This window comes from Grammomys surdaster, unplaced genomic scaffold, assembly GCF_004785775.1.
Source record: "Grammomys surdaster isolate TR1022 unplaced genomic scaffold, NIH_TR_1.0 193, whole genome shotgun sequence".
Taxonomy (NCBI): domain Eukaryota; kingdom Metazoa; phylum Chordata; class Mammalia; order Rodentia; family Muridae; genus Grammomys; species Grammomys surdaster.
In genome coordinates, this window is record NW_021604638.1 from 8,687,734 (window position 1) to 8,709,460 (window position 21,727).

The following is a 21,727-nucleotide window of genomic DNA, read 5'->3' on the forward strand; positions in this document are numbered from 1 at the left end:
GTGTGTGTGTGTGTGTGTGTGTGTGTGTGTGTGTGTGTGTGTGTGTGAGAGAGAGAGAGAGAGAGAGAGAGAGAGAGAGAGAGAGAGAGCAGCTCATAGCTGAAGGAGGAGATTATTGGTCCTGAAAGATGGAACCAAGAAGCCAGTGTTCTTCCTCCAGGCTTAGCTGGAACAAGGCTCCAAATGTCACTAGCTTGTGCCTACTTCCCAGAACTGGTCTCTTCCGGTCTTCCGGTGTTGGCTTCCCCCTCCACTCCACAGGTGGTAAGATAGTGACAGGACCCTTTGTTCTTGTCAATTGGGCTCCTTCTCTTGACCAGTCAGGCCAATGCACCTACCTTCTGATTAGTGAGTCACTGATGCAGGGAGATTGAAAGACTGCTTGGTCTTGATCTCATGGTCTAACCTTAGACCTCTGGACCAAAGGCAGGAAGAAAAGGATGCACAAAATGAAAACTAGGTGCTGTTGCTAGGTAGCCCAGAGCCAGCAAATGAGAATTGACAATGCTGAGTGGACATTTGCTGTACACTGAGCTACTTCTAAGGGTTGTTAGCCATTCCACCCTTTCAGCAATATGCAGTGGATGTAGCTGTGTCTCCCATTTTCCCGATGGAGATACTGAGGCCCTAAGAAATGATACACCACCAACATCCAGTAGGTAGCAGAGCTGGTTCAAACCTGGGCAGCAAGTTCCAGATCACAGTGCACCCCACTCCACTCCACTCAGAGTGCTCCCTGCCACCTCACCCCACCCACCCACCATTGTGGACTGCCCTGCTCACCAACCCCACCTCTGCCTGCTCCGTGGGAGCAGGGATTAGGCCATGGGAGCAGGGATTAGGGTGCAGCTTTCACTGGGGACAGATGTGCAGGTGCATGACTGTTGGGGTTCCACAGGTTGTCGTTGTTGGTCTGGACACTCCGTTTCCCAAGACTTTGCATCTGTTGTTTCTAGCCTCTCTCTGAGCTCGAGCTGGGAGCCAGAGTCTTGATGCCATCTTGAATCCTGTCTGCTACCCCCCTCCTGGAGATGCCACTGGCTTCTGGTGTGTCCGCTCACTAGAATGTCAGTACCACGAGGGCAGGGACTTTGCCTCCCCCTGTTTGTTCACAGTACTGAGAACTGTGCTTGGTGCACAGGCTTTCCAGAACATGCTGGGACCTCAATAGTTTTGCAGCTGGCTGTCATCCTGCTGGAGCTTTGAACCCACTTTGCATTGTTTTCTGAGTTACCTACCCAGATGCTGGGCCCTGTCTTGAGATTGGGCCTATACCCTTCCACACCTGAACCCCTCAGAAGGGTCTTTTTACCCCTGTCCCATTTCAAGGCTAGCTTGATTCTCTTGTTTCTAGCTGGAATCCCAGAAAAAGGCATCAGGGTGCCAAAGTCCTGGACCTAAGAAGAGGACATGAGAAACTGTCCCATAGGCCCCAGAAGTTCCCTTGGAGGCCAAAGAGCGCTGGAGGGAACCTGTACCTAGGAGGCAGGAGATGCCAGTAGGGTGGACCTAACATGTGCCCCAGCAAGACATCTGCCTGGCCACATGTTCCCCTCCCAGGCTGTATTCTTTCCCTCAGCCTAAGGCCACACCCTCTACCATTTCTTCAAGCTCTCCCAGTGCCCCGAGGCTTCTCTGGCCTTTCTACCTACCTATTGAGCATCTCAAACTTGATATTTCCCACCCTCCTCCAGGCAGCCTTCCCTGATTATCCTCATCCTCACCAGCAGTTCCTCTGAATTCTTCCTATCCACTAAACCTCAGTCCTGGCTATTGTTCTGGGCTTCTGAATGGGGGTTCATGAGAAGGACCTGGGGTCAGGACATCTGGGTGCACCGTCGCTTGCCTCTCATGAGCAGAAGGCACCCATAGACAGTGCTGTGGCTCTCAATAGAGCTGTGAGCTCACTTCCCAGAGACCTGCCTCCAGAGCACCCCTCCTTCTCTCCCTACCTGCCCCCTCCTGTGTCTCCTTGACAAGCTCACCCAGAGGCAGACAGCACTGACCCTCCGATGTGACCTGTTCTTAGGAACCTCTTGGATAGGGAGTGGATAAGGTTGCAAGTCTTGTTATTCCCAGCAGATCTTGAACCCCTCCTGCCTCAGTTTCCTCATCTGTGCCTCTCGGTGCTGTTGTATGTGTTGCTGAGTTAACATGGGATGGGTGTCGAGGACTGTGCAGAGCCCCTGGTAAGCACCAGGAGACTTTAGTTACCCCTTGACATTCTTTCAGATGGTTACTGGATTGGGGGTATGCTCCCTTCTGAAGGACAGTCCTGACTACCCTTTGATTGACTACAGGGTCAGTAAACCTTAGCCCCACCCATTATTACCCAAATCCCCTCTGGGCTCCGTTCACTCCATGTGGAACACACAGGCACACATATACATGCATATACACATACATGCACACACATACAGACATGCACACATGTGTGCGCACACAGACACACATGAACATCCACACAGACAGCCCCCAGAGCAGAGCTTCTGCAGGCTCTCAGGCTCCCACTCTCTCATTGGTCAGACCCATGTCACATGCCCACCTCTGGGCCAGTCACCGGAGCCAAAGACAGGAGATGCTCGTTGGCTCTACCTGTGTCAGTGGACCTTGCTGCAGCAGCCACACTGAGCCACAGTGGCCTCTGGGCACAGTGGAGGGCTGTTACTAGGAGACAGGTGGGAGAATATTCTATGCTAAATCAGGAACAAACCTGAGTGCCCACTGGTGTTGGGGACACAGAAATGGATGAAACTCACTGACAGAGATCTGTGCCTTCAGGGAGGTGACACTCTGGCATGGAGACTGGCACGTAGAGTAGCCAGTGGCTGAGGTGGCCAGTGCTTCAGTCTCATTATGCAAAGCTGGGATGTGAGCAAAGACTGGGAGGAAGGGGCTGGGAAGATACCTGCATGTCAGCATGAGCGGCTAGTGCAAAGGTCCTGGGGTGGAATCATGCCAGGCATGTGGCTGGAACCAAATGTCAGGGGGAGAGAGGATGCAAAGAAGGGCCGAGTCCCAGGTCAGACTGTGAAGGGTCTTGTCATTGTCCCTTTGGGGACTTTGGGGTTTTACCCTGGGTGGGATAGAACCTTGGAGGCATTTCAGTAAGAATAGGCCCTGGATTTTCTTTAGTGGAATTCTGGCTGCTCGGTGAGAAGAGTGGAACTGCTAGGGGTTGTGTCACCCATCCTGGGGGGACTCTCCTGCCACCAAACACCTTACTTCATATCTAGCTAGTCCCAGTCTGTGGCAGGGCTCTGCTCCCAGCTCGTGAATATCTCTGCGTACCCCAGACTAGTCCCTCCTCCGCTCCGACCCTGTCAGCTACATGGTCCTTCCTGTACTCTCTACCCTCCTTGTGGGACTTGGAGAGAGCCCCAGAGGAAAACAGGCCATGTAGGTATCCTGAGTGACACTCTGAGGACTCCCCATAGCTGTGCTCCGTGGGCTAGGGATCTCCAACCACACCAGGACTACTCCCACGTAGAGTGGCATACAGATCCGGAAGTATAGGGCTGTCTTCGCACTCTTGGGACTTTAAGTGTCTCCAGAGATATTTTGTGAGACTGGGGGGTGCCTTTGCCAAGTCCAGTGAGACGAGAAGGGACTGAACAGGCTTTGGAATGAGCTGATGGGAGAGGCGGTGTGCACGGTGGTGGAAGGATGCTCTTAGACAGAACGTGGTCCAGAGGCATTCAGTGCAACGATTTTGAATCTTCTTACCAAGAAGGAGAAAGCAGAATATCTCCTGTCATTGTTAACTGATTTCTTCTGTGTCCAGAGAGAAGCTGGCACAGGGCCAGAAGAAGTCATGATGGTGGGGGCTGGGGGGACTCATCAAAAATCGACCCACGGATAGCTCTGGCTGACAGATAATTAGCCCCTTCATACTACAGCTCTGCGTTCCAGAACTCAGCCTCTATCCGGAACAGGAAGGGCTCCTTGAGACCAGCATGCAGAGCCAGAGCTGAGACTGGAGCCCAGTAGACAACATCTCTGCCCTATCCCCACCCCCACCCCCACCACTCTGATAGCTAAAGAGGCTCTGGGAGGGCACCTGCCCACCTGCTGCCTTTGGGGGCAGAAAAGACTGAGGCTGGAACCGAAGTCTCTTAAGAATCAGCTTACAGACCTGCTTATGAGGTCCATCATGCCAGCCAAATCCAGTCTGGCTTTAAACTTTGCTTGCCCAGAACCTACAGTCCTGGGAAAGTGATTTTAGTGGTCTCTGTCTTCCTCTCCTCATCTGTAGAGTGGGTATGACGTCACTGGGCAGTTCCTCGCTTCAGATGGGCTGATAGCTGTGAAGTGCTCAGAGGGAGCTCCTCCCCACCCCCCACTCCCCTGGGCATTACAAGCTAGGGTCTCAGGAGTGTTTGCTCACAGGAATCCTGCCTGGAAAGCTGCCACAGGAGGCCCTGTGGGACAACCTGTGGGTATTCCCTCGGGACTGTCTCACTTCCTGCAGAAGCATGAAGGGATACTTCTGGGACATTTGGTGCACCTACACTGGTGCTTCTGGAGGGCTCTTACCCTCTTGATCAGTGTGCTTTTGGCGGATGACCCTGATTTGAAGTAGTTCAGGGGCCAGCACCATGAGGAGGGATCTCTCTGTTCATGTGAGCCTCCTGTTCCCTCCAGACTAGGTGGCAGTGTGTGTTGGCTTCTTCTGGTACCAGCTGGCATCCTCACTCGGGAGAACAGTGTTTGAAAGTGCCCTCCTGCAGTGCACAGGGAGAGCATTAGCTCTCTTCAGCTCCATGCGAGCTGCTCTACAGGGAAGGGATGGCTCTGTCCCACTCACATTTGGGGAAAGAGGTTCCCATTTTAGAATGTGTATCTGTTTATTTATTGTGGTGGTAGATGCTGTGACTCAGACAGGCTTCAAGCTTGCAATCCTCCTGCCTCAGCTTCCCGAGGACCATGATGACAATGCCTCCTCACCTGTCTTTTAAAATGAGGCTGAAGATGTCATAGATTAGGGTGCAGCCCAGTTGTGAGTTTGTCTAGCATGTGCATGCCCTCAGTTTGATCCCCAGCATAGCGTAAGACACAGTGATGCACCCTGTAACCCCAGCACCCGGAAGTGGAGTCAGGGGCTTCAGGAAGTGAGATCATTCCCGGCTACGTGGGAAGTTCAAGCCCATGGAAAGGACAAATTCAAGGACAAGCTGAGAGTTTGTCCCCCAAACAACAGAAGAGTGTATTTAGCAAGGAAGGGTTAGTTGGAGGGTGGCGGGAATGGGGACTGTGGTGTTGGATCAAAGAAGATGGGGGACAGAGGTTTAGGGTGAGGAGAGCCACCAGGCAGTCCAGGAGGGCAAGGTTCGGATGCTCTCTGCTGTCCTCTCTGGGTGCCTGTGGGGTTGGTGAGTCTGTCTTCTTGTTTTCTTGGTTGTCATGGGCAGAAGAGGAGAACCCATGGAGGGGGAGGGGTCACGGAAGCGGCTGTGGAAACCCTGCAGGAGGATGATAACTGCCCATAGATCATTCCCATTGCAGTGTGGGAAAGCTCTGCTTCCACCTCTGGGTGATGTGTTTGATCTCTCATGCCCAGCTGTCTGGTGGGGAAACTGAGGCACGGTAGTTTTAAGCGACCAGACAAGGAACTGGAAAGTCTGTGCTTTTAATTGTCATGCAGGGTAGATCAGAGAGGCCACTGCATTGGGTCTCTGTGGTGATAGATGAGGGTTTAACATGGCAGAGGACCAAGGCAGCCAATGTCTACCCTCTCGGATGCCACCCTCCGTGAGCAGGACAGATTTCCTTTCTTACTGTGTCCTCAGTGGCCTGGTCCCATGACTCTCCCCAGCTCTCTGTGGAGCCACTGAGGCGGGCACTGGGAGACCCTCACAGACTTCACCCCACAACACGACCCCTCCCAGAGTGGAGTTGGGGGAGGGGAGAGGCAAATGGTCAAGGAAGCTCTGTCTGTCAATCCATAGTAGCACCTGGGTTGGAACTGGGTGCTCCCAGCACAGTGGAAGGAGTGACCACAGGCACAGGTCAGGAAGGCTCCACCAGCAACAAAGAAAGGTGCAGACTCTGGGGCTCTCAGCAGGCGGGGCCCATAGCTACCCTGGAGCAAGAGACAAGAGGAGGAAGCAACCCATATGGCCCTAGAAGAACTGTGGCTACGGGTGGGGAACTTCTGTGCCGGTGAGGTCGGACCGAGCTCTCAGATGGCTTCCAGAGACAGAAACAGGCTCTGCTCCATGTGGAGAGATCACGAGGGTAAACAGCACCCACCCAGACCGTCCCTGGGGCTTCTCTAATGATGGCGCCATCCAGAGAACCAGCATGGCTGGCTCCTCCTTGGGAACCCTCAGAAGTGTCTGGAGAAGCATGTGGGTGCCCTAGGTCTCTGAGTTGTGTAGACCCCAGGTGTGGCATGGCCCTCTGGAAGCTAGCATCCCTCCCTCTTCAGAATTCAGAGTTTCTCCCAATTTCCACCCTTCTAGCTACCTAGTCATTTGCATCAGGCACTGCCCAAGGAACGGGTGACCGAGCTGTGACCAACACAAGCCCCATCTCTGCCCCTCATGGAACTGTCCCTCCTGTGTGTAGGGTCTCAGTTGGGGATGTGTGTGGATGGGTGCAGCAACTAAGATCGTTCCAAGGTAGGGTGGTGATTGAGGAAATCAAACAGGTGACTCTTCCCCCACTTTGGGCCCCATGATCTGAGTTGCTGTCACCACAGTCAGGGCCCTGCTGAGTCAGGGGATCTGCCTGTGTTGTAGGAAGTTCCCTCCACCTGAGGAGAGGAAAACCCCTAGGCACTTTACAGCCCTAGAGCGAGTGAGTGACATGGAGACAACAGTAGGCCCCACAACCCCGTGAGGCTGAAGGCACTGCTGGGGGCCCTGGGTAGGGCTCTAGAGCTGTGGCTGGCTTCCCCTTTCCATACCAACATACTCAACAGGACGGACAGACTCCTTCCAGGTCACAGTCATGGTGATGTGTCCTGTCTCCATGGCATATAGTCCTCCCTTTTCTGCACCCCCCCAACAAAAAGGGGCTAATCCCCCTCCCTTTGGGACCACCATCCCCACCTCCCTCCCCTACCTTTGCTGGAGACATAGTCCACCTGGGGTCAAGGATAACCCAGGCTAGCTTGGTATGCTCTCTCTGCAGTAATTATGTTTACTCTGCAAGGTCACTCTGATAGGGACCATCCCACCCGGCTGTGGGATCAGAGATGAGGGCCTTGTATCCACGGCCCTGGTAAGTTGAGTAATTAGCTTGGCCATGGGGAAACTGGGCTTCTTTTGCTTGTTTGTGAGGACAACAACCCCCCAAGGGGCAGGTCTGAGCCAAGAACCTATGACCGTATAACCCAAAGCATCCCAGTAACCCAAGCCTTGTGTTCCTGGAACTGGAAGGAAAGGGCTAGGCAGAGGTGCTGGTGGCTTGTCCCCTCTGTGTCTGGGTAGGTGAGTACTCAGAGCTCTTGTCTGTTAGGGTTTTTTTTTTTTTTTAACTGTGCTTCAGGGCAGTCTCTCCTCCAGGGAAGTCCCTGTGGACGGTTTTGCTGCCAATCTGCCCCTGAGACAACTTCTCTAGCTTAGCCTGAACTGTGTTTATGTCATTCTAGACTGTGGGGAAGGCTGTTCTTGTCCACACTGGCCCTTCCCTGTGTGAGGCAGCATGCAAGCCCAGCGGGGGCAACTGTGCTGTCAGCACTAACTCTCACCTATCCCTCTCATCCTGCAGATCCTGAGGGAAGAGGGGAAGGAATCCCATCCTCAAGACACCACCTCAACCTCTGTATTCAAGAAGAAGTAACAGACTGCAAGCCACGCCAATGGCACCCCCTGGCCTGCCACTATGGCTGCTGTCCACCGCTCTCCTCTCCCTTCTGGCTGGCAGCTCGGCCTTCCTCTCCCACCCCCGCCTGAAGGGCCGCTTCCAGAGGGACCGTAGGAACATCCGGCCCAACATCATCTTGGTGCTCACGGATGACCAGGACGTGGAGCTGGGTAAGTAGCTGGGCTAGCCGGGGACACCGGGGCTCTAGAGGTACCGTGTCCCCACACCCTCATAGAAACTCCAGGTGCCAGGCGGTTGTGCAGAGTTTGCACCTGTGAAGGTGCAAGCCAGCTCGCACTTGGGGGCCTTGAGAATGTGGGTTCGTAGTGACCTTCAAGGGTAGGGATCCCCAACTTTCCAGTGCAGAGTGATTCCCCAGTGTCTACATACAACATAAGGAACATCTCTCCTTCTGTGCGCTGTGAAAATCTGGAAGCAGGTGTCCCAGGTAGAGGAGAAGAGAATGTGTGAAGGCCCTGGGGCAGGAGCAAGGAAGTAGATATAGCTGGAGCCTGGGAAGGGAGGTGAAACGGAGACGGCAGAGGATGCTGTAGTTGTTGTTGCTGACAGGTGGATGTTGCTGGCCAAGTGAGGGGTGGGTCCTTTCCTCTGTCTGCTCTCTGAGGACAACGGAATATAGTTGGTGGCAGAGAGACTTACGGGGCAGATTTTGCAACTCAGGTCTATGTTTTAACTACCCAAAAAGGCCACTCGTTTAAACCCCAGTCTTGACACAGTGGGTATTGATGACCCAAGCGTACAGAAACAATGGCCCAGAAGCAGTCAGGGCTCAGAGCTTTATGGACAGCTTGACATGCAGGGTGCTGGTCTCCTGCTAACTGGGAGGGCAGGAGCTAGCTGTGGGGACTCTGCATTAGGAGGCCGAGGAACAGGGGTGATTTGCCTGCAGCAGGACCTGGCCTCTGGGACCCTGGGCTCCCTTCCTGTGGCCCCTGAGCTATTGGCTCTGGTACCAGGGCATCCAAGGCATCCCACATGGCCCCGCAGTCAGGCAGCACAGGTTCAAGGCATCCCATTGGCCCCGCAGTCAGGCAGCACAGGTTTAATGAGAACAGTAGGCGTTTGTTTTGCCAGGTGCTGGGAGCCGCTGGTGGGGTTGGGTGGGGGTGGAGGTTACCATGCTGGCAGAGGATACAGCATTGACGTAAACCAAGGTGGAGCCACTGGGACCAGGCCCATGAGCCGTCTGACCCCAGTGAGGGAACAGAGGGATATTGGGTTGGGATTTTTTTTGTTGGTGGTTGTTTTGTTTTGAGATAAAGTCTTGCCATGGAACCCAGGTTGGCCTTGAACTCAAAATCGTCCTGCCTCAGCCGCTTGAGTGTTAGGATAACAGGCATGGGCCACCACCCGCACCTTGAATGTCATTCTTAGTGAAAAAGGTCAGGAGGGTATGTGTGGCGTGGCCTCACTTGAGCTCCCAAGGGACCTCACTGCTATGCTGATGACGTCAGGGACAAGAGCAGGGGCAGAGGAGCAAGATGGGTAAGGGTGAAGGCTCAGAGCGGGGAGGGTGGAGACCAAGCTGTGTATACTCAGATGTACGGATGCAGGACCTGACCCAAAGCGACTAAATGCAGACTTTCAGGACAATGCCCTTGCTAAGCCAGAATTGTATCACAACCTTGAGTCTGACTCTTATCAAACCAGTATAACAAGTCAGGAATCCATGGATGACGTAAAGGGGAGAAAGAGAGAATGAACCATGGTTGACTGTGAGTAGATACACTCATCCCCCCTCTCCATCTTATCAATGGAGAAAGTGGGGCACAGAGATGTTAAACTACATGTCCGGGTTGCACAGCTAAAATGGGTTGAAGCGGGATTTGAACCTAGAACCTTCATCACTGCTGTGCTCAGCCCATTTCTGAGATGGATGGTGGGCTAGCTAGAGAGTGTCCATGTTGTTGCTAAACCGTCACAAGTACTGTCACTGGCAGAATCTGCAGATATGAGTCTTTGCTCTCCGAGAGTGAGTGTTCTGAAATGTAAATTTCAGGGAGCCAGTCAGTCAGGACAGGGACTTACATATTCTGTGTTATGACAGCTCCTGCCCACAGCCCTGGGTGACAGAGATTGGTGCCCACCAACCGTTACCTCCTCAAGTGCCGTTGTCCTAAGCAAACAAAACTGAGCCTCTGTGAGGAGGGTTGGGGCGGGAAGTAGATAGTTGGGGGGCTGACGGGCTTTTTATAAACCAGACAGACCCAGATCAATAATGCATGCGCCCAAAAAGCCCGGCACATTATCTCACAGTTGGCCACCACTGGCAAGCCGAGGGTGGTCCTGAAAAATTCATCGGCTGCTATTTTCTGCTTGTCTGTGAGGCAGCTCCAGAGGGCCTCTGGCTGGAGGCCTCTCAACAGAGCTAATCGTGGGCTTCCTTCCAGTCCCAGGTGGGGACAGCTGTCCACGCTCATCAAGACCCAGTGAGAAGAAGGGCTCAATCTATCTCATGGTTGCTGTTTGTGGTCACCTTGCCTTTCTGGCCTGCGGTTATCTGGTTGTCGTTGGGGAATGTTAGATACTGGGTTCCCAGAGCATTAGGGAGTGGGCACCTGCGTTGTCTGTCCACCTGCAGAGAGAGAGGAAGTCTCTGATGATACACAGGAACATCAGCAAAACAATGGACTTATATGTGACACCACAGTCCTGTCACAACGCTGTGTGCTGTGCCCAGGGAGGCCAAGGAAATGCTGGGTTCTGCCAGCACTGGCCAAGTTAATTGAATGCAGGCCAACTTCAGGACATCTCCAGAGCTCAGCTGGCTTCTGAGAGAGCCCAGGGAGAGTCACACATAGCCTGAAGCAGAGCTGTTAGGTAGGGCTGTTCCAGCATAAGTGTCAAAGGTCAGCTATGTGGGACTGTCAGATGGGCCATTAAGGTGCTGTGGGGACAGGTGTCTCGTCAGATACGACAGCTCATGAATGAAGCCAGGCATGGTCGTATATGCCTGTCATCCCAGCACTCAGGAGGTAAAGGCAGGAGGATCACAAGTTCCAGGCCAACCTGGGCTATGTAATGAGACTGTCTCAAAAAGAAAACAAAATCAGACAGGCACAGCCCTATCCCATTGGTCTTGTCACTCCTGGCTACAAGTGACTTCCTATAACTCAGGCCAACCAGTGTTGGATGAACTGGAACCAGCAACTTACTGGGGGTGGAAATAAGTTTAAGCTTTCTTGGAGTTTCAGGTGCATTTAGATCCAGGGACGCCTCCTCCAGATGTCACCAGTCTCTGTGTGACCTCATCCCCATCTTCCTCCAAGCTGGCTCTGCCTTCAGACCAGCTCACTAAGCACTTCTGTATGAAGGCCCGCGCAGCCAACAGGGCCATTAGACAGCTCAGAAACCTCAGGACTGGGATTGAGGGGACCGGGCAGGTTTCCATCAAGGGAAACTAGACATTGGCTCTGGAGGACTCTAGCATGGGGACACTCAGCGTTCCCCAACACATGTCTGCTGCAGGATGAGCCACAGACACCACACTTGCTCCTTCATCCTCGTTCACTGAGGACCTGGTGCTAGAAAAGGGTAACTAGCAACAAAGTACCAAAGTAGACAGTCTTGACTGATGCGCAAAGAGCAACAAAGTAGACAGTCTTGACTGATGTGCAGCTGCGCATCTAGCTCAGTTGTGGGTCAATAACCAAGACAAAACACGCAACATAAAAGCCAAGCAGTGGTGGTGTACACCTGTAACCCCAGCACTTGCAAGACAGAGGCAGGAAGGTCTCCGAGTTCAGGGTAGCCTGGGCTACACTGAGAAACCCTGTCTCAAAAAACCCAAACCCAAACCAAAACAAGAAGAAAAAAAAACACACACTGCATATGACCAGAACGGTGGTGAGAAAGAAGTCAGGCAAAGAGGGAGGCAGGGACTGAAACTTTATCCATCATCTCACTGATAAAGGGAACACGGGATCAAGAAGGACCAGGGAACTCATCAACAGGAAGTCTAGGAAGAACACTCGGGCAGCGGTAACAGTTGATGCAAAGAGCTGGAAGCAGAGGCATGCAGGCTGACAGGGTGGCAGCATTGTGAGCACAGAAAAGGGGAGTCTGAGGGGTGCTGGTGGTGATGTTCATCATGCAAGGGCGTGAGGCTGAACCAGGGAGAGGATTTGGGCTTTCTGGGGAGGATGGATGTCAGGGATTACATGGGTCAGAGTCTGACTTCTATGCGGAGAAGAGGCTCACTGTACGACGAGGCAGGGGCGGAGTCCACTGCTGTCTGGGCACAAGAGGAGCCCAGTGAGTGCTTTATTGCAGTGGTCCAGGCTTAGAGGCTAAAGCTGGAGAGATATGCTGATGGGTCACAAGTGAGACCTGTGGAGAACAGCTCCAGGGACTGCAAAGCTGTGGGGATAAGTTGATGAGGTCACTCAGTGCCCATGAAAAGGGCCAAGCCAGGAGCCACTCCGTAGACAGACACACTGGAGGCTGGAGCTGAAGGTGACTTGATTTCTGAGGTTCAGGCATGTAGTGGAGAAGGTGGGACAGGGTACAGCTTCTAGGCTTGTTGCACCTTACTGGGTGAGACATTGGGGACTTCAGGTCCCCAGCTGTGACATCCACATCGTGTGCAAAGCAGACCTGGGAAAGAAGATCCTGGCAGCTCCATTTTCCACGTTCCATCTGGGAGATGAGGAAACTGCACTCTGTCTGTGCTGCTGACCGAGAACCAAGGGACGGATTGGAAACCCTCGGCTCTCACCCGGGCCAGATGGCAGGCAGCCCAGGAGACGCACCCAGATTCCAGGCAGCAGTTCAGGGCAACTTCATCCACCACCAACATTCATTCTGAACATTCCAGCTGCTACTCACCAGCAAAAGGAAGGCATGTGGATGCAGGTTATCTCAGGAATGGCCCATCCTGGGTTCAAACTACCAAGTGCATTCCCGTGAGGGTTTTCTAGTTTTATTCGTCAACATGGCTGTTGAGAGGCAGGTTCACTTGAATTCTAGAAAGTGTGTCAGAATTAGGCTTGGCTGCTTTGGAAAGAAAATGAAACCTAGCATTACTTCTGCATCACATAAAGCTGTCTGTGGGCCAGTGGGCCAGAATTGGTGTGGGAGCATCAAGAATGTCCCATGTGTCTCTAGCTTTCTACTCTATCTTCCCTTCTGTGTAACATCTGTCCTCAAGGTCACTGGTGTTTAAGAACAGCTGCTGAAGCTCCAGCTATTACAGCCACGTGCTTGGCAAAGGAAAGCAAAGGGCAAAAAAGATAAGACAGTAAATTAAGACCAGCCTTTGAGGACCACACCCCAGCAGTCTAGTGGGATGTGAACATTCTTACGTAGTCATGTGATCTCAGGTTTGGCCAAGTCACTGAGGACTTAGCGTCTTTGCTAGGGTGTGAACAAGCGTGAAGAAAGCTCCCGGAAGGATGCTGTGCCCTCAGGTTAGTTACTGGAACCCAGATGCAAAGCCACCCGACTATCATACACTCTGCCCACACACAAGAGGAAGGAGGGGGAATTCAGATCCAAGCCTCGATTTCCTTCTCTGATCTCCTGCCAGGACCTCCTGTGAGCCCAAACCAGTGGGTGCAGGAGTTTGTTGGTGCTGGCCTCTCTCGGAGGACAAGGGTGCTGAGGTCAAATGTGGTGTCATACTAGTCATAAAAGAGTCGGATGTGGGCTAGATCACTGTGAGACAGAAGCTGGACCCACAGAGGAGGAAGAAAGGGAAGTGGGTGGTGGTGGGCAGCTGGGGTCTAAGACACAACAGGACAAAGACAAGGGTCCCGGCGGGGACAGCACCTCTAGCACTGAGCAGTATGGTGAAGATCTGTACACTGGGGGCAGGGCAGCAGGTGCAGAGCCCTGTGGTAGGCATAGTCTCACCAGGACCTTGGAGACAGACAATGGGGAGATGTAGGGACCCAGGTGAGCCATGCATGAAGGTCAGGATCTTGGTATGAGGGTGCTGGAAGACCGTGGACATGCCCTGAGCAGGTCAGGTACCAGGAGCTCTGTTGCAAAGGTCATAACTGTGGGTAGGGAGGGGCTGTCTTGTGGATGAGTGTGAAGTACGAAGACCATCTGGATGGGGGGGGGCTGGTCAGATGGGGTGCTGGTGCTGCTGAGTAGACAGCTGAGGGAAAACAGCAGTGGACCCCAGTTCTGCTTCTGGGTAGGGAGTGCATTGTGCTAGGCACAGGAATTACACCAGGCAGGTACAGAGCCGGTCACAGTGCCTTGTGCAGAGACAGAACTAGAGGAGGAACAGCAGTGTGTTAGCTCAGCTTTCTGTCACTGAGCCAATAAAACACTATGACCGAAATCAACCTGGAGAGGGAAACCTTTATTCCATCTTAGAGCTTGTAGTCCATCATCCCTGGAAGCTGGGGCAGGAACTGAGGCAGAGGTCACAGAGGAACTGTGCTTACGGGCTTGTTCCCATGGCTTGCTTAGCCTGTAGCCTTATAGGAATTAGGACGACTACCTAGGGATGGTACTGCCCACAGTGGGCTGTGCCCTCTGACATAATTCATCAACCAATAAAATGCCCCCCAGGCTTGCCTACAGGTCAATCTGATGAGGGCATTTTCTCTATTGATGTCTTTCCAAATGACTCCAGCTTGTGATAGTTAACATAAAACCAGCCAGCTGCAGATAGGATGCAGGCTTTGCTTTGCAGGTGTCACTTTTAGTGACTGGGTAACTGGCTCTGTGACACCCTCTAAAACCTGGGGCAGCACCAGCAAGCACTATGTCCTTAAATACTTACCTGGTATGGCAAGATTGCTGTACATGAATGTTCCTGTCTGAGCAGGCCCTCTGAGAGTAGGGACCAATCGTTCAGAATTCCCACATTTACACCCTGCCACACTGAGGGACACCACTGAGGTTTTCTCCCAGAAGCCCCCACAGCAGAGCCAGTAGATGACAAAGGAGAGATTGACAGCATATCTGTGAAATTTCATCCCAGCTTTCAGCAGCTGAGTTCAGTGTGGCCTCTTGGGTATCTGCCTGATTGATTTGGGGGTTGGTAGCACCAGCTTGATTTTGGAGTTCCCCAGAGTCAGAAGGGTTCCTCTGGACACCATCAACCAGGAAACCGTATCTGAGATGCTGGTCCCGGGATCCTGCGCTATTCATCTGGCCCCTGAGAGCCTGGAGCTGACAGCATCTAGTGTACCATGAGCCTCAGCTCCTGCCTCTGCCCAGATGTTGCTGCTGGCTGCTGTTGTTTGCTCCACCCCAGCCCACCGCTGGGCCTCCCTCTCATCCCCTGCCAGGGAGAGAGCTATTCTGGGACATCTCATCTCCCAAAGTGACTGTTAAACAGGTGTTTCTCAGGGAAGGTGGCCTTTAAGAAGACCCCCTTTTGATGTAGACATTCTAGGGACACTCAAAGCTAGGTGAGGGCTGCCACGTGACCATTGCAAGCAATGTTGTGACCTCAGAATGGAGCAAGACACAGCTGCTTCCTGCCCTTGGCCTGAGCTTATGGCCTCTTGTCCCCATCTGCACTCTGCGGTCTTCGACTGCAGCAGAATGATGCCTTCCATATCTGCTTATTAGTACTTTTCAGCAGAGGTAGAACCAGTCAGGCAGTAGGCACATGCTCTGGTCTTTCTGTCTGCAGTCAGCCCTGTTCCAGGCCATGGCTGCCCAGGAAATGTCAGGTGTAGTCCTGAAGGGCGTCCATCAGTACCCATGGGCCCATCAAGGAAGTTAGCCATCCATTCAGTTTTCTCAACACTCCAGCAGTGTCTCTGGCTCAGGTGGTGCTGGGGTTTGGACACACTGGGCTCAGCATTCCACCACTGCACGGATTCCTTAGCCCTGCTTTGGTTGGTTGGTTGGTTTGGTTTTTGAAACAGGGTCTCTTGAACTTGCCATGCAATTATGATGACTGAACTCCTGATCTTCCTACCTCCACCCCCATCACGAACACCCCTAAAACCACCACCTCAACCACTACCGGTACCACCCTGCCACCACCCCCACACATTCGTGCACACACACACACACACACAATTACTGAGATTACAGGCACATACCACCACCTCTGGCTTTTTTATGTGGTACTGGGAACGGAGCTCAGATCCTAATGCAGGCGTGGCTGGCACTTGACCCATTGAACCACCACAGCAGCTCCTGGAACCATGATGCATTCACTAATCGGAGGAAGCATTTCAATTGAGGGTATTAATGTATTCACCGTCATTTCAACATGGCCGCCCAGCCACAGTGCTTGGGATTTGTTACAGAGACAAGAGCACACAGTGTCAAGTCAAGTGCTCTAGAAGCCTCTATGATATCCCAGGAAAAGGTCCTGTTTTTCCAAATATGGATGGGGAGCCACATTCTTCAGACACTGAGAAGACATGACTAAGTGCTCGAGCAGCCTGACTGTGGCCTTCAACTGTGACTTCCCCTGTGTTATTCACAGATACCTCGGTCTCCACAGAGAGGTGGGGGTCTTTACCCAAAGGCCCTCACTGGAACATTCTGTGCTGGCTTATCTGTGGCTAAGATAAAAGCAGAGAGAGAAGGCCATGGGCATTCCCATGAGGCCAGAGGCACACCCACTGACAGCCCGTGTGCTCAGTTCCCTGAAACAGCGCTTGGAAAGTTTGAAATAACTCGGAACAAACATAACCCTTCCTCCTGAGTCAGTGGAGAAAATCGGAGGATAGAGCGATCTTAAGGCCACCCAGCAGGAGCCTCGAAGGCGCTCATAGGAGATTTGAAGAAACCTGAGTGTTCTGAGGGTTGGAGCTATGGCAGCTGGTGTACAGGTCCTGAGACAGGGATGTTTCCACTGTGCGTGTTTCCACTGTGGCTAGAAGGGTGAAGTAGCCTAAGAGGGAAAGGCGGGATGATCAGGACAGTGACTTACCAGGTCCTTTGAGGTTCTATCAGCCGAAGATAGACATTTTAGTTACTGTTTCTATCCATATAACAAAACATCAAGACCAAAGGCAAGCTGAGGAGGAAAGGGTTTATTCAGCTTACACTTCCACATTGCTGTTCCTCACCACAGGAAGTCAGGGCAGGACCCTGGAGGCAGGAGCTGACGCAGAGGCCATGGAGGGGTGCTGTTTACTGACTTGCTCCTCATAGCTTGCTCAGCCTGCTTTCTCATAGAACCCAGGACCACCAGCCCAGGGATGGCTCCACCCACAGTGGGCTGGGCCTAATTGAGAAAATGCCTGACAGCTGGATCCCATGGAGGCATTTCCTCAACCGAGGCTCCTTCCTCTCTGACTCTAGCTTGTGCCAAGTTGACGCAAAACCAGCACGGTGGACTTTGCCCTTTGCTCTGGAGGAGGCAGGTGTTCAGGGAGAGTGCCGGGAGGATTGTGACGACATTGCTTAATTTGTTAGAAATTGCTCTCTGTCTGTTGAGGAAAGAACAGCACAGATGACTTAAGCGTCTAGTGCAGTGGTCCAGGCAAGAGCTAGGGTGCTCACATGCAGATTAGCGTCAAGACTCCGAGGTTACTAACCCTGGTTGTGTTTGTCCCCCATAACAATCTACCTCCCACCACTTTCCCAAGGAGGCCCCACCCTCAAAGACTCTGTTTCCCCACGATGTAAAACAAGCAAGCATAGGTCGGCATCATCTTAGATACCTGTCCAAAGAGCCTGAGGAGTTTATTGCATGGGGGTGGCATACACCCCACCCCAACCCAGGGTAGCAAGTCTCTGGGGAAGGGATCAGACAAGAGCTGCTTCAGCACCAGGAATGGCGAAAGGTCAGCTCATCTTTTCAGTCCTGAAAGTCCCTGGACTGGAAAGATGGCTCAGTTGTTAAAAGTCCTTGTCACACAAACATGAAGACCCAAGTTCCATCCCCAAGCACCCACAGAAAAGCCAGAAAATGCTGGAGAGGCTGAGGCTCAACTGGCAAGCTCGGTCTTCCCACATTGGCAAGCCGCAGGTTCCATGAGAGAGCCTGTCTCAAAAGACAAGTTAGGAAGCAGCTGAGAAGGACACCTAAATGTAAGCCTATGGCTTCCATATTCAGGTAGGTCCACCTGTACATGTGTCCACACACATATAAAGAGAGGGAAGTCAGTCTTTGGCACCTGCTAAGTCCCTGTACTTAGCTGGTACTCTGACTCAGGTCTTTATAGGAGCAAATGAAGCTAGGGCTCCGTGCAGATTTCTTGTCTAGAATGTTCAAAGGCCTGGGTTCTATCATCAAACACTGTAAAAATAAACACAAGCTAATTCAGCATGGCGGTGCCAGAGACAGACAACCTCACAGGCTAGATCAACAAACACGGACTTTTATTGTGCGTGTGCGTGCATGCGTGTGTGTCTGTCTGTCTGTCTGTGTGTGTCTCTGTGTGTCTCTGTGTGTCTGTGTGTGCGTGCAGACTTGCTTCATAGCTGAGGGTAGCATCTGATCTTCCTGCCTCCACCTCTCAATGCTGAGATTACAGGAAGATGCCCAGAGGTCGAACAGGGCTTTTCGAATGCTTAGTACTCTACCAACTGGTCTCCAGTCCAACCCAGTAAACCGTGGCTCTATTCCCTGCAAACTCATTGTTCAATGCATTTTTAAAAAAAAAAAGGCAGTGAGGGTGTCCCATCCATAATCTTAGTTCCGAGGGTCAGAGTGAAGGGTTTCATCAAATAAAGACTCAGACAACCGAGGAGATACCTCAGTTGGTCAAGTGCCGACCACACAGCATGAGGATGTGACCTCGGATCCCCTGCACCCGTGTGGAGAATGCGGGTGTGACACACTTACGCCTACCTGTAACCCTGGTTCAGGAGGAGGGAAATGGGGGAGAGGGGCAGACAGCAGATTCTCCATCGCTCAGTGGCCATCAATTTTGGCCAGTCAGTGAGCTTTGAGTCCAGTGAGAGGCCTTGTCTCAAAAGGTGAGGTGGGGAGCATTTGAAAGAGACGCCAACCTTCATCTCAGGCTTCCAAATGCCTACGTGCCCACCTGTGCGTGCGCATGCGCACACTAATGTATGCTAAGCACCCCATGCAGTATTCACACGAAGAGTGAGTAGTTACAGGTTGTAGGGATATTTTGTAGTCAAGGGTTTGAGGCCCTGAAGTTTGTCCCACTGTGAAGGACTGCCCATCAGAATCACACCAAGAGATGTCAGGCTAACCTCACTCTGGCCCTGTGTTGGGGCAAGGTTTGGTCAAGGAAGAAACCAAGCCTGTTTTTTGTCTATATGTCCCCAGATTTGTGTTGGACAACCTAAGTTTGGGTTGGCTGGCCACCTCACATGGAACATGAAAGCTGGCCCCGTTCCCTGTGTGTGGCTATGTCTTCCTGGCCAAGGGCCATTAGTCCTGTGAGCCATTAGGTCATATGTTTTCACATTACAGAAGTGGGTTTTATAGCCCGACACTGGGGCCCTTTCAATAAAGCAGGTCACTGTCTGTGAGGGACGCAGTGTGCTGTGCTTTTCCACACAGACCAGCTGTCATTCTGGCCCTGAGAACTATACTCCTGTGACTGCCTGCCCCAGCTCTTCCCCAGTAGGAGCTGCCAGGTAGGGAGAGGGTGTGGAGCTGCCAAGAGGAGAAATGGAACCCTGAGCTTTCAGCCCTAAAACGTAAGAGACGGCCCCGAAGACTGCTGGCTTCTCATTAATGCAGATTTTTGGGTTCTTTCCAGAGCTTCCAGGAGGGGTCTGGTGGTTTGTGGAGCCAGCTCGGGTCCCCAGAGGCTGAGCACCTGCAGACAGCTGTTCTGTTCTCTCTCTGGAGGTCTGTGAACCATGGAGGGTCTGTCCCATCCATACATAGCACAAGGGAACATGTAAGAAAAATAATGGAGGAGGGAACAGCTATGAGGTGGAACTATAGGTGCTGCTAGAGCAGCAGGAACTATAGCCAGGAGGCAGGTAGGATGGATGGAGGAAGGAAGGGTGGGAGACAGCAGTGTGGGGCTATAAGCCCAAACCAAGGAAGACGTACAGAACAGTGGGCCAGGAAGGAGCACACATAGCCAGGATGGTGCCGCTGGTGTGTGTGTGTGTGCGTGTGCATGTGTGTGTGTTTGTATGCATACTTGTGTGCATGCATATGTGCATGTATGTGTATGTGTGCATATGTGCATGTGTGTGTATGTGTGCATGCATGTGTGTGTGTGCATATGTGCATGTATGTGTATGTGTGCATGTGTGTATGTATGCATGCATGTGTGTGCATATGTGCATGTATGTGTGTGTGCATATGTGCATGTATGTGTGCATGCGTGTGTGTGCATGTGTGTGTGTGTATGCATACTTGTGTGCATGCATACATCTGTGATGTGTATGTGTGTGCACATATGTGCATGTATGTGTATGTGTGCGTGTGTGTGTGTGTGTGTGTGTGTGTGTGTGTATCAGCTGCATGGGTGCTGGGAACCTTATTCATACAGAGGGAAAAGCAGGACCAGGGCTCTTAGTGAATCTGAGAACAAAGTGGAGATCCTGTGGCTGCATACTGCTAAGAGGGGTATTAAAATGAGAAGGTGCTGGCTTCACCCCTGGGCATGTCACCTAAGTGGGAAATAATAGCCCTAGTCTTGGGGAGAGGAACTATTGCCTGCCCAAAGGGAGCTGGCAAGCTCCAAAGGTCTATGGCTGCAGAAAGCAGGGGGCTGGCTCACTGGATGGTACAGCATTTCAAATGTTGGCCCCAGGAACAGCCAGATGTTGTCTGAGTCACTGAAGGGAGGGAAGGGCTTCCAGAGCTCGACTCTGATGTGACCCACCAGGTGTCAGTAGACAGGTAGGTGGCGTCAAGGGTGGAAGATTCTGGCTTGCATCATGGTGTTGCCACACTCTAGGTTTCTGTCCCCTCCCAGTTCCACTCACAACCACACCCCTAATACCACCAGACAGAACCACATCATAGTGAACCGGCTCTTCCTAACCCTAGGAGAAGCTGACACTTGCTTCACGTAGAGGAAGCCAGTTAGGACCGCCTGCCCGTCATCTCTCCACAAACTGTCCCTGCATGTGATCAGCATGGATATCACCCAAAAGGACACCTCTAGGGATTGGAGGGAAGCCCCATGGCACCCTATCAATGTCATGATAAGAGAACACTTCTGTCCCCAAGGGGCCCAAGAGTCATTTAAAGACATGGGGACTCTCAGCTTCCCCAGGACACCATCACCAGGCCTTGGTGAAGGTGACATTCACCGCCCTGCTTCTGCCATGGATAAGCCTGGGACTGAGCTCTCATCTGCCACCTTCCCCACTGTGTGGCCCCACCCGTCACCAAGTGCCCCTGCTGCGCTTCCGATTCAGGAAAAGGACACTTTGAAAAATAACTTTGCATGTCACGGATACAGAGAGTTGACCCGTGTTTTAGTAATTAGATCAATTGTGAGTGCTACTCGCCACCCCAGGGACAGGCCAGTGGTCCCAAAGCTCAGACCAATTAGCAGGCTGTAACACAGAGACTTCCAGGGCCTGTTAAATACATGTGATCTAGGAGGTGAGGCTGACACCCACTGCAGACTGTGCTGTGGTATGGAGTGCAGCAGATCCCAGATCACTGGATGTGTTCAGCTAAAAGTCAGAGCTTAAAACCCTACCATGAAAGAGAGAACCAGCCCCCCTCAAGTTCACCTTTGATCTCTACATACATGGCATGGCATGCAGGAGTTTGCACGCACACACACACACACACACAGGGTAAATAAATATAAACAAAACTTGGCTGGATATGGTGGCACTTGGGAAGCAAAGGCAGGTGCTTGTCTGTGAGTTCCAGGCTATCCTGTGCTACATAGTGAGATCCTGCACAAAAGAATTGCAAGGGAAAGGGGAAGATGAGGCTGGCCGTAGAAGGAAGGGAGGAAAGACATGCATGGAATGTTCCAGTAGATCTCACTGTTTAGCCTCTACCCTCAGTGTGCAGTTTGACATCTGCTCTCCACCCGGACATTGCACACTT

General features: G+C 52.4%; 1 protein-coding gene across 2 annotated transcripts in view; it reads left to right on the forward strand.

Annotated features, from left to right (window-relative positions):
* The window catches only part of Sulf2 (sulfatase 2), an 80,352-nt gene that overhangs the window by 15,345 nt on the left and 43,280 nt on the right, over nucleotides 1-21,727 (forward strand). For both annotated transcript variants that reach the window (XM_028769529.1, XM_028769530.1), the window contains exon 2: nucleotides 7,717-7,982. In XM_028769529.1, the coding sequence (XP_028625362.1) occupies nucleotides 7,808-7,982 (175 nt within the window). In that variant the 5' untranslated portion in view covers nucleotides 7,717-7,807. The remainder of the gene's footprint in view (nucleotides 1-7,716; nucleotides 7,983-21,727) is intronic.